Source organism: Colias eurytheme, chromosome 15, assembly GCF_061535395.1.
Source record: "Colias eurytheme isolate Ceu_HAF_F1 chromosome 15, ilColEury1 Martin Lab GWU primary, whole genome shotgun sequence".
Taxonomy (NCBI): domain Eukaryota; kingdom Metazoa; phylum Arthropoda; class Insecta; order Lepidoptera; family Pieridae; genus Colias; species Colias eurytheme.
Window position 1 is genome coordinate 4,122,501 of NC_142994.1, and position 15,587 is coordinate 4,138,087.

Here is a 15,587-nt window from a genome sequence, read left to right on the forward strand (position 1 = left end):
TGCTGATTTTCCTTTAGTTTCGATCGATGCGCATCATCCCGCTCTTAAAATTAATATAGAAAATCCATCTCAACGTCATTTGAAACCAAATAGCGACATTGTTTTATATGATTTTTATAAGTGCAATTACGAAGTAATAAATTTCGAACTGGAACAAGTTGACTGGACTTCCCAATGGACAAACGCCTCCAACGTTGACGAAATGGTCACAACTTTCTATGACACTGTATTAAATATTATTAAAAGTAATACTCCAGTACGCAAACTACGCAATGAAAAATATCCCACATGGTTTAGTCGCCCCTTAATAAAATCTCTTAAAGAAACAGCTAAGTTTCATTCAAAATACCTAAAATATGGGAATCTCAGAGACAAGCTCCAGTTTGATTTACTTCGAAGGCGATGTAAGGACATGCTAGACCACTGCTACTCAGAGTTTAAAAATCACGCGGCTGATCATTTACGTCATCGTCCTAAGCATTTTTGGAAATTCTTCAAAGATAAAATGAGCAACTGCACAAATTTACCACATGAAATGGTTTTTAATAATACGGTTGTTAAAGGTGGTCAAGAAATATGTAATGCTTTCTCTGATTTTTTCCAATCAGTATATTTTTATTCATCGAATTCAACGACACTATCCAAAAATATGCATGATGCAGATACAGACAGTGGTGTCGCCCCTTTTAGCACGTTGGTGATATCTGAAAAAGAAGTGTTAAATCGCTTAAAACTTTTAGATGCCAATAAAGGCCCAGGACCCGATGCAATACCACCAATATTCTATAAAAATTGTGCCAAAAGCCTATATGTACCACTTACTCTAATCTTTAACGAATCATTAAAATTCAGCGTCTTCCCATCTACTTGGAAACTCGCACACTTAACTCCGATTCACAAAGCAGGCTCATTAAACGAGATTACCCAGTACCGACCTATCTCAATTCTAAGTACACCTGGAAAAGTTCTAGAAGACATAGTAAATACTAAACTTTTGGCCCACATTAAATGTAAAATTGATCAAAACCAGCACGGGTTTCTGCCCCGTAAATCAACAAACACAAATCTAGTAGGTTATGTATCTGATATAGCTGAAGTACTTGATAAGAATCTCGAAGTGCATGCCGTGTACACCGATTTCAGAAAGGCGTTCGACCTAGTAAATCATGATCTTCTATTACATAAGCTCTCAAATATGGGGATACACGACAACGAACAACGAACAACGAACAACGAACCACGAACAACGAACAACGAACAACGAACAACGAACAACGAACAACGAACCACGAACAACGAACAACGAACAACGAACAACGAACAACGAACAACGAACAACGAACAATGTGAATGTGAATGTGAACATACACATACACAAACACGAACATGAAAACAAACAACGAACAGCGAACAGCGAACAACGAACAACGAACAACGAACAACGAACAACGAACTACGAACAACGAACAACGAACAACGAACAATGTGAATGTGAATGTGAACATACACATACACAAACACGAACATGAAAACAAACAACGAACAGCGAACAGCGAACAACGAACAACGAACAACGAACAACGAACAACGAACAACGAACAACGAACAACGAACAACGAACAACGAACAATGTGAATGTGAATGTGAATGTGAATGTGAATGTGAATGTGAATGTGAATGTGAACATACACAAACACGAACACAAACACAAACACGAACACGAACACGAACACGAACACGAACACGAACACGAACAACGAACAACGAACAACGAACAACGAACAACGAACAACGAACAGCGAACAGCGAACAGCGAACAGCGAACAGCGAACAACGATTAAAGGAAGGTATTTAAAGGAAGTCTAGTTGAAAAAATAAATAAATGTTTGACTATGATTGAGTCTGTATCGTTTATAAAAAAAGAAGTTTCCTTTTGATATTTTTTATTGTGTTGTGATAATTGTACAAGTTTATCAATTTTCATGTTTAAGTGGTAGGTAAATACAACCTAAATTTGGGTCTAGGTTGATATAAGCATTGGAGTACAATATTTTAATTATTTGTTGTTGGTTAGGTAGTTAGGTACACAACTATAAAACGATATAAGGTCGCGTTATTAATAATAGTAACCACTAAAGTCAGTATTGAATACAACAGTGAATACTGATATTCAAGTAGGTATGTTCGGACGGGTAATGACTGATAAAATGTGAATGATTAGGTAACACCTATTTAAGACGCTATAATTTATACAAAATAATAATATTAGTGTTAGTGTCAAAACTAACAGCACATAACTATTCCAATTTTCTATAACAAATTCTCTAGACATTTAACCACAAAATAATTACACGATAAGATAACACAAAGTAGCCGTGTTCGGGTTCGATAATATACTGTCAATGCACGTAAAGAGTCCGTCAATAAGACGACATGCTCTCTTGAATGTTCTTATTTATAAATGTTTCATTTTCAATAGTGTAGTGTAAAAGATCCGCCTAGCATCAAGTGAAGTTGTTGGAATGTATTCAAATATTCATTGATTAATAAAATGTTTATAAACAAACAACTGAATGGATTTTGATGGACGACGGGAAAGCGCTGGTTGGCGCTGGTCACTTATCTTTTCCCTTGTATTCCTGAACGTGAGTACTTATATCCGTTACAAAATATTTACGAACTGAGTGATTTCAACATCAACAGGTTAAATCTCTTACAAATATGAGATCACACACGTAAGCGGAAATATATTTGCGTCATGATTATTTTGTTCATTGTTATTAGTACCTAAACTCTAGAGTCTAGACTCTCTCACACCAGGAAACTTAATTTTATAATGTGTATTTCAATGTGTGTATTAGAAAAAAATCTAATATCTATAGTAATTCTTCACTTACAAAATATACATTTTGAGTCTGATTTATCAATAAAAAAGTTTAAGTCGCTAATTGTTTTTCTAAAATATTGTGTTTTAGTACGTAAGCTCTATGTATGAAACATCTTTCTACGTATCTTTTAGGTAACGTAAGGGTAACGTAGATGTTACACAAATATATTTTTAAACTGGTAGGTACCTAGTTTCCAATTATTGTTTCTAATGTTTTTATCTCCGTGATGTCACAAAGTTGGATGTTATCTGAGGATACGTCAATTACAAATACACAGGTGTGAGTTGACAAAACTGCAGATAAAACAATCAAATTCAACTATTTATAGTAGATGCAAACATCGCAATATTTAAATAATTACTTGAACTATATAATTACTTCATTGCGTTGATTGCAATGATCAATTAATAAACAACTTTATCATGTTTACGAAATAAATATTATTTGATTTTATTCCACTAATCATGCCTTAGGATGCTGCAATATGTAGATTATATATAATATATGTATGTATATATATTGTATATCCTACTAATATTATAAATGCGAAATTTTGTATACAGTATGTACTATGTATTGATATTTATAACTCTTTCACGCAAATACTTTTGAACCGATTATGGTGAAAATTGATACGTAGGTAGCTGAAGACCCACGGGGACTATGCGGGTTTTTCTTTGATAAAACGGGCGAAGCCGCGGGCGGCTATCTAACAATGAAATATTTTATAACGAAACATTTTTTTTGGGTTTAGTAGGCACTTACTCAATATATGTACTGACAAAACTGATTCTAATTATTATTATTCCAATGATGTTTGAGTCCATGCCAAGGAAGCCGGAGTTGGCCGGACTAGAGTCTAGAGGTGGAGGCTGTGGTAGGTAGAAGTTCTTTGTGTGTTGTGTCTAAATTATAGGAACGGTTGTTTCTGTAATTTCAGGAATAAAAACAAATATGTAGGTACATTTGAATTAGAAACACTTTTCAAGATAACGACATATGTTTTAAACAAAACATTATCGTTAAAATCACGTGCATAATTTACTCACACAGAAGCTAATACATCATTCTTATGCCGATATTATTCTGTGACGTAGCTTGATGTATTGTGTGTAGATATTATAAGTATTAATAATAAATGCAAAAAATGTTAATCTTATCGTACCTATTGATTAAATAATGTACCTATAAGCGACACAGCAAAAAAAAACGTGATTTTATGAAAGTAGGTACCTACCTACGTTTACGATTGTGACCCCATGAATTTGATGTGAAGACGTACGTTTTATAAAGTACCTTACCCAATACCTTGATGTTTTCAGTTATCATTGCCTAATTTAATTAATGTTTTATAATAGAATAGAATACAATTGGAAGGTACCTATTTATCATTTATATATGTCTTAAAGTGTTTGGTTTTTTAACCACAATAATTTATTTTTAATGAGTTTTGAAGATCTTTTTCATGACACCTATAAAAAAGAACATTTCATAAATTTTGTTGTCCGTCTGACCATTTGTTTCCGATCGCTTTTTTTCGCTATACTTCGTAACATATTTGACCGAACCTTATGTTCGTGACGTCGTAAAAATTTTGCCCTAAACATCATTTTTTTCGTTCCTTTTATCCATTTATTTCCTTAATTTTCAGATATGCCTGCCCAGCCTACTGCTTTCCTATGGAGTTTTCTGGGTGCATTTATCCAGTTTCGATGTACCGTTATGGGTTGGCCTTACGACTCCGTCCATTTTTGTCCTAACGTATAGTTTAACACGTAAGTTATACAAATATACAAACCTTTTTATCTTAATCATATTATCTTCATTTGATTAAATAATGTTGTATTTGAAGATTGATTATACACCTAATATTCAACATGGAGGACAATATGTTCCTATGAGGCTATGAATATCAAATGACAAACGGTTTACAAAAAAGCAAACCATAGAATAAAGTAGCACCTGATATTGAAAAAAATGCATTAGACATATTAATTTGATGAATATAACCAAGAATTTTGAGGGTAGTATGCGCAGCCATCGTTTTGAAGTTTATTAATATATTATTTGGTTTAATTTTAGAATGCTGGTTCAGAGAAGCTGCGGACTCATGGGGGGGCTCTGTAGGATACAGAGTGATGGGTACTATAGGACTATTCTTTGTGGTCGTCAGTCTCATCATTTGCGCTTTCGTTCCATATCATGTACAGCCTTACATCTATGGTATAGTTGGAGGTGAGTTATTTCGTCGCAACTTAACAACTTAGTCGTGTTTATTTTTCATTAAGATTATTAAAGATTGTTGTTTTTTTTAGGTCTAGGATCATCTCTTTTGTCCGCACAAGTAGATGCAGTAATATTTGAAACTTATGATACTCGCTTGGTTTTTGTAAAAGGGTTTTGCCTTCTTGGACAGGCCATTGGTTTATCGATATTTCCACATTTACTGACGGAATTAATAGACGTTTATGGATATTCTTTCGCTTATATTGTATATGCTGGGATTATGTTACAATCATTAGTCGCAATTATGTTACTGCATATTGACGAAAGTGCGCGAAGACCTGCTTCTTTCTCAAGATATAAAGACTTATCTCAAGGTTACATGGTATATAAGAATGAAGCAATGGATAATTTTTATGGAACAGAACTACAATTGCACTATTTAAACAAAAAGTGTTGGAAAAATCCCTCTGACGATCAATTGCATCGGGAAGAAGAGCTCAAGTATGATGATGTGAGTATCATAGAAACGATAACACCTCCTCCGAGTCCAGAAGAGAAGAGAAGAAACATATTTGGAGTTGATATTTTACCAGAAATACCAGAAGAAAGTGAAGAAAGCGACAGTGATGATCACAACGCAGCAGGTATTAACAAGAAAAATAATCGTTTAAGTGTAGTTATTAAAAGACTGAGTATCTTGGGAGAAAACATAGACGGGTGTATAACAAATCAAGTAAGAAGGGATTCACAAACGGAGCGGGAAAATGCTGATGTAAGTGAATATACAGAATTTGAAGTAAAATATGAAACTATAGCACCCATGACTGATATACATACAGAGAAAATATTTAATACTTTTAACTTTAGATGTCAATCAGCTTACATGAATATGAAAAGAAAATTATCGATTCCTTCATATAGAATGTACAGAATACGACGAAGATTTATTTATTTTATGTACAGCATTAATGACACATTTTTAAAGCCGCTTACGAGGTCTCTTTCTTGTGGAAAGTTTTATCCCGCCTTGTTATTAAGTTTTTCAAGATTAAGTTTACTATCAATATCATTAGTTTTGTTACCAATGTTAGCCTCAGAAGTGCATCCGAAAATTTCGATGCTCGAGATGAACTTTTTGATGTCTCTATATGGTTTTACTTGGATTTGTTTCCTGTTATGTACACCGTGGCTGGAGCAGACACCAAAACGAAATTACAAATATATAGTCGTCATGGGCCTAGGCATATCAACGATCTCAGCATTTGGTATGTTCCTACGTAATATTATTATTTTTTTTATCATATGTGACACAAATGTACATTCTTTATCAGTTGATATCAATCTATTAAAAAGTCATCATAAATTCGATTACATGCTGTCCTAGTTAATATTTATAAATGTTTGGATTTCCGCTTTTACAGACATTATACAATCTTTTTATAAAATGTTTTTTTTTCAGTGTTAGCAGCAGATAACAATCATGATTCGTATTCAATAGGCTGCGTAATTGCTGGTTTTGGCTTTGGAGCTGTGGCATCAAGTTGGGAGACAGCTGTCCAAGACTTCGTCGGCGCTAGAAAGTGGCCTAAAATTCACAGCACATTAGAAACCCTTTCAGCGTGCTTGATGACTGTATTTGTTGTAGGGCTCTCTTTTATAATAGAAAAACCAAATGGTCCCCAATTCGTTATGTTCATATTAGGTATACTTCTGGCTAGTGCAACAATTGTTTGGTTTATAATAGCCGTTGTTTCAATTTATTTGACAAACATAAGAACGATGAGACTTGGTAGGAAATGTTTGTTTTGAACTATTGAAATAAACAGTTACCAGGGAAAGTTCATTAAGACTCTGAGAAAAATTATTTACAGGAATAGGTAATTATTGTGATATTGTAGTTGTGTAGATCTAGAAATGTCGTTTAACAATAATAACTGTAAATATACCTACAATAAAATATGACATAAGTATGTACAATTGTATATAATTATTAAGTTTTAAATGAATAACTACTGAATACATATTAAAAGTTTTTTTTTATGATATATCTTTTATTTTATATTGTATAATATTCACATTTCTTTAATTATCTATTCATTGAGAGACAAACAGAGGGATTTAATAATAATGTACCTACGTGTCGTAAATGTTTGAGTTGTACCTTGTTTACTCGTAAAAGGAAATTCCCAGATAAACAGTGTTATTAAGTAATTTTTACAACTATATCTACTAACTAATCCTTGTAAACATTTATAGGAAACGGAGATTATTTCTATATCTATAATTTCCAAATATTTTAATAACTCTATCTATGACATTAATCATTCACATCGTCCACACATAATTGTTGCCTCTATTACAAAGACATATTATGCTATACTATATTACGTTTATTGATTCTACATAGGTAGTTAAAATATTTCAAACAGGCTTAATTCTGTGCCTATACTATGTAGAAATTTGGAAAAAGTTGAATGGCTAACAGATTTTTAAAAGGAACTCTCTTATTTCTGCAATTTTCAGTTTGCATCCAGACCAGTGAATATTTTAACAGTCCAGTCCCGTTAACATTCCTAAAATAACAAGAACTTCTATTTAGTAGATAGTAGACAGCTACCATTCAGATTTCAGTATTTAGAGAAAAAGATGCCGTAAACAAAGTGATATGATAATAATCGCAGGAAATTATGTGTCAACTTTATTTATTTAACATCACTCGTAATCTATGTGTGGCAGTGTATGTAATTATAAATGAGTCGTTTGAGCTTACAGCTGCCTCGCAAGAACATTGATATTATCTCTGAGTATCACGGGCTGACATTCGACTGAAAAGTCTACGAGATAAACGACAAGTATACGAATCGAACGAAAATCTATTGGTTTAATTAACGTTTAAAATGTGGCCATGGCTCTCAAGAAAAAAGAAAACAAAAATATATTTGTGTTGTTCTTGGTACGTATGAATACTTATATTAATTATCATAAGATTATTTCAGATTGATTACGTTTCGTAGTTAAGAGTGTTATTAAAAATTATGTAAACATTTTCAGGTCACAGTCATAATTCAAGTGGATATAACGCGTGCTGAAAATTTCGATTGTAAAGGAAAGGCTTTCTATTGTTTGAATTCAACACATTTTATGATATGTGTTGATTTAGGAGATGGAATATCAAAATCTGTAGATGACTTCCTAATTCCATGCCCTCCGCCTACTACATGTTCGGAAACCAATATCTATGAATGTGAATTTCACGAAACGACCACTCTAAACCCTATTATTCAGCAGAGTGAAGTAACGAAAAATGCGATTGCAACTAGTCATCATTCATTTTGGGAAGGCATAGAATATACAACAGCTAAACCGTTTTGGTATAAAAATGTGGGTGAAAAATCTGAGCAATATCACACAGGAAGTTCTACAGTTGAAAATGAATTATTTAATAATGATAAATTTGTGCCTCATTTTGAATCAAATTCTAAAATCGATACTACAACAAAGTCAATCGAGAAAATGGAAACACAACATTATACAACAAATGACCTCAATACAGTTAGTGAAATACAAAAGGTGTTGACGTATACGAATAAACCTCAAGTAGACATGGTAAGTGATTATAATACTGAATTATCTTCAAATACTGTACCAGAAATGCTTGAAAGCACTACAGAATTAAATTTTCATTTCACTAAAAGCCAGGAAGTGACTAACGATTACAGTTCCTACAGGAGCAACATTGATGAAAATAATATATACCCAAAGACGACACCATATTATGAACAGTATTATGATACTGTGAGCGAAACGACTTCATCAGGACAACCTTCAAGTTATGTGTATTCAACGCCTGAAATCTATAAGTCAATGGAGACAATTATAGACCGCACACATTTAGTTTCTGAAGCTGAGGCTAAATTAACAACTAATGAAGTAATAACTAGTACATGGAGTAATATAAACAAAGGTGATACTGCATCAGTATATACCGAAAAATCAGTCATAACTGATGATATTGAACAAATAAAAAATGAAATGATTCCTATCAATTCCAATTCTATGATAAGTACTGTTAAATATTCACAAACAACTTCTGATAATGATTTTACAGAGAACCAAATCTTAGAAACACACGCCATTAACGATGTACCTACCTATACTCATAATAATATTTTTAGTGAGATTACAGAATTTCCTGATAGTAATTTGATTAAAAGTAGTCTTGATCATACAATTTTAGAAATGACCCAAACAACAGAAAGTATTTCACAAACGTCTAGTCCAGTTGAGGGTACAGCTAATTTATATGATTTAAATACTCTTGGAACAACAGATTTAGATTTGAACGAGCATTCAGAAAAGGATGTATCTTTAATTGAATCAACGACTATAATGGAAACATATAAAGAAACCCTGCCTCAAAACGATGCTCATACAGGTAAATATAATGATTCAAATAAATACTCACAAACAAATAATTCATTAAACAATTTTAATAGTACATATGACAATGATAATGTGTTAGTATACACTAGCATTGAAAGCGCCACAGAAATCTACATAAAGAGTACGATACAGGAAGACGCAGCAGCAGGTACAATTTTCACCCGTGATACACATTATAAAGAAACGGCAACACCTAAGAATGATATTTCAAGTGCTAATATTTTATCAACGACTAATGCGGGAGCAGTCAACACCACAGAAGTATATGAAAATGAATATCCTCGAGAGACAAAAACAGTATCAGAGCAATTGTTCAAGGAGAATTCTAGTTTTACTCTGGAAAGTCTCTCAACAGCAGTTTTAGAACAAGAAAACGTAATTACAACAGAATCTAACAAGAATGTTCTTCCATTCAGTGACCAATCAGAAATTATTCAGAGAAATAACACAGACGCAGATGATTCTATGAAACTTAGTACTGTTCCCATCGATCCTGAAATAAATACAAAAGTTACACATAATAATTTAATAGAGAACACGATATCCGATATTTTAGATTTATCTACATTATCACAAGACCTTAATAAAAATAATATCATGGATGGGATAAATTCAACGATTTCGAATAATGATAGAAAATACGGAGACATCGTTGATGAAATTAAAACATCTGGATTAAAACCTACAGAATTAAATTCTAATTTATCATTTATTATTGATGTAACAGAGGTAGACCAAGCTTTTTCAAATACAGTTTTAATAAGAAAATATACCACAACAACGCCGACACCATATCAATATACAACAAGCTTACAAAATGATTTAAGAAACAACTTCAATCCAACTTCATTACAATATGAAACCACAAATGCTGTTAGTAATACAGACCAAGAAATGATTGACATATCTGATGATGTGATTGAACTGTTGGATAATATAGACGAGTCAAAGTTATCATCCTTAATTCTTAATGAACAACCTATGCCAACGTTATATATGGAATCTCAGATAGTTCCTACAACTTCATATCCCGATAAATCAAAAAGCAAGGAAGGAGTCACTAAAAACAATATCGATAATAATGATATTCTGATTTCAACAGAAAATTCGAATCAAGATATAATTCGTACAGAAGATACGACTTATACTTTAGATCCGGAAACAAAACAAAACACATTCGATGATACAAACAAAACTTATAAAAACGCTCAAGACTTAAACAGACCCGACACAACTCTTGAGAAGATTCATTCATTGGATAGTATTGATCAGCCAAAATTATCAGCTGATACACATAACATAACTCTGATGTCAACTTTATATTCTGAACTTCCTACAACATTGACCGTGACGACTAATTCGGAAAGTTCAAGTAACTTCTACGATAAAACTAATAAATTCGAAACAACAATTAAGGATCCATTAGATAATTTTAACATATCAAAATTATTATCAGCTACTCGTAATATAAAACCGGTGTCAACATTATATTTTGAATCTCAGACGATAGCGACGGTACCTTATCCAGAAATAATTACTGATAGCAATACCGATCATAATTTTCAGCCTTCAAGAGAAAGTTTGAATGATGGTATGTCACGTTCTTTAGAAGATAAAGTTTATTCTACCAATAGCTTAGGTCCTGAATCATATAAATACAATGTTGATAATAGTAATTTACAACATAAAGAAACTGATAAGTATCAGTTTCCAACCAGTGCACCTGTAACACAAAATCTTAATCTTCATAAAGACACTACTATCAAAATTGTTAGTACTACGGAAGGATTAAACAATCAGATTTACACATCTTCAAGAGACAGATATTTATCCACTGTGCCATTACAAATAAATCTTGGTAGCAATAAAAATTCCAATAGTGATTACACATTGACAACAATTACTGAAAAAACTCCTGTTATAACTTCAATAGATAGTATTCATTATGAAAATATCGATAGTTCTACTGCACCAAATTTGCATCAACAGTTTTACGAAGATGTAGAAAGTTTACCACCCAAAGAAGTGTTTATAAGTAAAGACCATGTTACAAATGGAGGAACTTCGAAAGCACAGGCAATAAATTATACCCACGAAGACACCATCTACGGCACCGATAAAATACATGTAAAATTCGAAGATAATTTGCTAACAACGGCTAATTTCCAATATCAAACGCCAGATTTAAGAGCAACGGAAACAACTCACAGTTATAATGAAAATGCTCCCACTCAAAATCATACAAAACAGACCAAAACAACTAACAGTCAAAGAAAAGCAGTTGAATCTCTTCCTATTTTTTCTACAAATATAGAAGGGACTTTATCTGAAACAACATCACTTCCGCAAATAAAAGTAAATTCATATACAACAGACAAACCCGATACTCTAAACGTTAACGATAGTCTATCAAGCGTGAAAAGTCATACTCTAAATATAAACGTTAGTTTATCAAGCGTGAAAAACAAAACTGCCCGTTCAAGTGAAGACAATGGAAATATACCCTTTTCATCTATGCACGTTACACCGGACTTGGCAATAAATGAACATATCATAAGAACAGGAAAAAATTATGTAAATATTTCAGAACCAGAAGTTAGGTTTCCAGTTGCGATAGATAAGGGTACCCATAGCATAAAATCATCAATTAATGTTTTATTTTCAAAGGTTTCAAATGCAGAAGAGATCAAAACAACTAGCAATCAAAGAATGTCGGTTGTTACACCTTCGTTTTATTCTGCAAACATAGAAGGGGCTTTACCTCAAACAATATCACCTCCGCAAACAAAAGCAAATTTATATACTACGGTCAAGCCCGATTATATAAGTGTGAACGATGGTCAATCAAGTGTGAAAAGCCAGACGGCCGGTACTATTAATGACAATGGAAACAAACTCTTTTCAGCTAAACACATTACACCAGCTTTGGAAATTATTGAAGAAACCATAAGAATAGAAAAAAATAAAATGAATACGCCAGAACCAGAAGTCATTGTTCCTATTGTGTCTGAAAGGGGTATAAACGAAAACATTAATTCACCAATAAATGTATCACATCCAAGAGTTTCAAATGTAGAGGAGCACCAAACCAGGAATTCTACAAAGTCAGACATAAATTATACAGAAGGTAATAAAGTAAAAAATCATACGACAATAGCACCTGTTGTTGTCACACATAGAACTACAGTTAATACTCGCGCATTTGGTTTTAACTGCCTGAATCGTTTTCGAGGAAAGTATGCTGACGAGAACGACTGTCAAAAGTTCTACATTTGTATAGGAAGATTCTATCCTATAGTCGGACACTGCCCTAAAAACACGGTATTTAGCGACTTTCTTAAACAGTGCACCAGGAATTTATCTCACTGTGTTAGAAATAACCAATTTCAGTGTGTAAGAGCTGGTAGATTCAGTGATATTTGGGAACATAATGCATATTATATTTGTGTAAAAAATAAATATAATTATGTAAGATTTAAACTTAGGTGTCAAAAAGGCTATGTACTTAATATGAAATCCGTTACTTGTATCGAGGACAATTTACAGGTTTCGCTTTCAAAACATGAGTTTGATTCAAAAAGTAGTAGTAGTAGTAGCAGTATGGATTCTAGGTCAGCAAACAATGATAAGAAACCCTTAAAGTATAATTTTCAGTGTATCCAAGAAGGCAAATTTTCAGATCCATATGATTGTAGAACTTATTACGTATGCAAGAAATCCAAATCTGAATTTAGACGTAGAAAAAAAAATTGTGACTCGGATGAGGTTTTTCATAAAAGAAAGAAAAAATGTGTTGATGCTGAGAGTTACGAGTGCGACGACTAAGTTTATTAAAAGATGAATAATATGCTATTATTTATTACACATTATTATTTTTTAATACCTTTATTAAATAAATAAATTACTGAGTACATAATTAGCTGGTTTTATTTAATAATAATGATATTAAGGTACCTAGTAACATAATAAATGCAATAAATAGCTTCGGAAGCTAAATACTAAAAAATAGTAACGATACTTTTTAAATAGTAATTATAATAAAAGTTACATAATGATCAGTCTTATATTATTTGAGAATATCTCACAACATAAAAAAATATTAAACATTTTCTCGAGGTCGTCTGTTTGCTGTTCCAGCGCCTTGTAAAAATTGATCTTCCTCATCCTTTTCCAATGAAATACAAAAATTGTTTGAGAACAGTGTGCATCGAATGGTATATTCTCCTTTTGCTGGTCGCTGTGGGCAGAAGTATGTAACACGCACGGGCCCTTCGTCATCGGTCACAGCAAAGTTATAGTTTTCACATTCAACTGGCTTCACTCTAGTTCCATACTGACCTAATCCATTGCCATTAATACGATGTGTATCACCCTTCTTGTTACCATCAGAATAAAACTTGTTTGATACAGAAGTGTTATTTCCCATAGGACATCTGTATTTGTCTGGCGAGGTACATGCTCTTGTATAGCCGTTAAAAACTGTGCGTCCCGTGCATTGGAATTTGAGACCTTGAAAGCGATTTTTATTCGGTATACACAATATGTAGCCTTTGCAGCCAGGTACATTTGGGTCTGCTATCCGCTCGTTGCGGTAGCATCGAACGTTTTTCGTTAGGACTGGATCGATATAATTGCCAATATTCTCGCAAACTTCGTTGGATTCTTCATTGCATATTGTATTTGATGGACACAAGAAAGCTGGACCCAGCATGTTGCCTTCCTCACAAATTCTTAATCGAGATACTCCATCGCAGACAAAACCATATGGACCGCAGTCTAATTTATTCGTGTAAAAGTTCGTTACTCTTGCGCTATTAATCGGCAGGATCTGGGTAACAAAAATTGTTATATTAATCTTAAAACATATATTAATTCCTTAATAAAATAAACAATAAAAAGTGATGATAATCGTTATAAACTTAGTTCTTTAAATTGGTGTAGTAAAAGAGTATGAAAAATGTATTATTCGTTTATTATTGACGTATCAGAAGATCATCATTATTTTATCCTTTATATTCAAGTTCGTTCGATAAAACTTTACTTACCAGAGACAAACATATCCACACTGAATTATATTTCCACATTTTTAAACTCAGTTTGAACACGACACCTCGCCTCTTTACGACCACTGTCCAACTAACAGCATCAGTTACTTTCTTTTGAACTTACGTATTTCGCATCCAATTGTCATTTTTAACACCTCGAGTATGGAGAAATGGGTCCATGTCACTGGCTCATTGTGTCGCCTTGTCTTTGTTGTCTTAGCGGGAATTATTCATAGTTGGTATGTTTATCTATTCACTTAAGGCAAATAATGTAGGCGTATTTTCGGCAGTATTTCAAGTTCACACTTTTATCACCGCATTGCGTGTTTGTGTGATGAGTGTGTTTTTGATATCAAACGTTTGGAGAAGAATTTATTTTCATGAGCATTTTGTAAAAAATATACTGGTTCAAATCTAGTACATACATATATCATTATTTTATAGTCTTAAAAAGATCATTTATAAAATATCTAAGAAATCTCTTACAAATGAATTGTGATAAAGAAAAGACCGGTTACAACTATAATGTTATATTTCAACTAAAGCTAACAATTATTGTAATTAAAGTTAATCTTCATCAGATGTATCGCTGTCGCTTTCTGAACTAGACGAAGTATTCATGGGCGCACCAGTCTTTGCTCTGAAAAGAGAAATTCAAATTACCATTCTGTCATACATTGCAACTTTTTTCATAATTTTGATATCATATCGAACAAAAACCTATTGGAATCTTATTTTAAGAATTAAAATCCTTTATTTACATTATTATTATGTTGATGCAGACACAATGGATTATTATAGTTTTTACTTCTTATTTTTTTATAGATCCTTTTTTAAAGACAAACTTATATGACACTTTAATAGCCTATTGATTTATTCTAACACAAAGCTAAGGAAATTGCAATTTCACGAAAATTTAACTTGATCTAAAAATCCTAAATTTAATAAGTTGTAAAACCACCAAAATAAGTCCAAATAAACATCT

The 15,587-nt window shown here is 32.6% G+C and overlaps 4 protein-coding genes across 5 annotated transcripts in view; 2 read left to right on the forward strand and 2 right to left on the reverse strand.

Annotated features, from left to right (window-relative positions):
- The first annotated feature begins 1,695 nt into the window (after window positions 1-1,695).
- LOC149902211 (uncharacterized) lies at window positions 1,696-7,116 on the forward strand. Of its 2 annotated transcripts, none has more exons than XM_090110310.1 (5): window positions 1,696-1,847; window positions 4,540-4,663; window positions 4,971-5,123; window positions 5,204-6,379; window positions 6,574-7,116. In XM_090110310.1, exons 3-5 carry the CDS (start codon window positions 5,027-5,029, stop codon window positions 6,921-6,923), a joined length of 1,623 nt encoding a protein of 540 aa, XP_089966436.1. In that variant the 5' UTR covers window positions 1,696-1,847; window positions 4,540-4,663; window positions 4,971-5,026; the 3' UTR covers window positions 6,924-7,116. The 2 variants fall into 2 exon arrangements, with proteins under 2 accessions (XP_089966436.1, XP_089966434.1); XM_090110308.1 differs by lacking the exon at window positions 1,696-1,847 and adding an exon at window positions 1,861-2,645.
- Window positions 7,117-7,813: 697 nt separating this feature from the next.
- On the forward strand, window positions 7,814-13,484 carry LOC149902212 (uncharacterized). The gene is made up of 2 exons (XM_090110344.1): window positions 7,814-8,067; window positions 8,166-13,484. The coding sequence occupies exons 1-2, from the start codon at window positions 8,020-8,022 to the stop codon at window positions 13,380-13,382; spliced, it is 5,265 nt and encodes a 1,754-aa protein (XP_089966470.1). The 5' UTR covers window positions 7,814-8,019; the 3' UTR covers window positions 13,383-13,484.
- On the reverse strand, window positions 13,446-14,680 carry LOC149902213 (uncharacterized). The gene is made up of 2 exons (XM_090110346.1): window positions 14,603-14,680; window positions 13,446-14,385 (listed from the first exon to the last, which is right to left on the reverse strand). Exons 1-2 carry the CDS (start codon window positions 14,639-14,641, stop codon window positions 13,657-13,659), a joined length of 768 nt encoding a protein of 255 aa, XP_089966472.1. The 5' UTR covers window positions 14,642-14,680; the 3' UTR covers window positions 13,446-13,656.
- A 436-nt stretch (window positions 14,681-15,116) lies between these two features.
- The window catches only part of LOC149902214 (small ribosomal subunit protein mS39), a 30,560-nt gene continuing 30,089 nt past the window's right edge, over window positions 15,117-15,587 (reverse strand). The window contains exon 15 of the mRNA XM_090110345.1: window positions 15,117-15,242. Within this exon, the coding sequence (XP_089966471.1) occupies window positions 15,170-15,242 (73 nt within the window). The 3' untranslated portion in view covers window positions 15,117-15,169. The remainder of the gene's footprint in view (window positions 15,243-15,587) is intronic.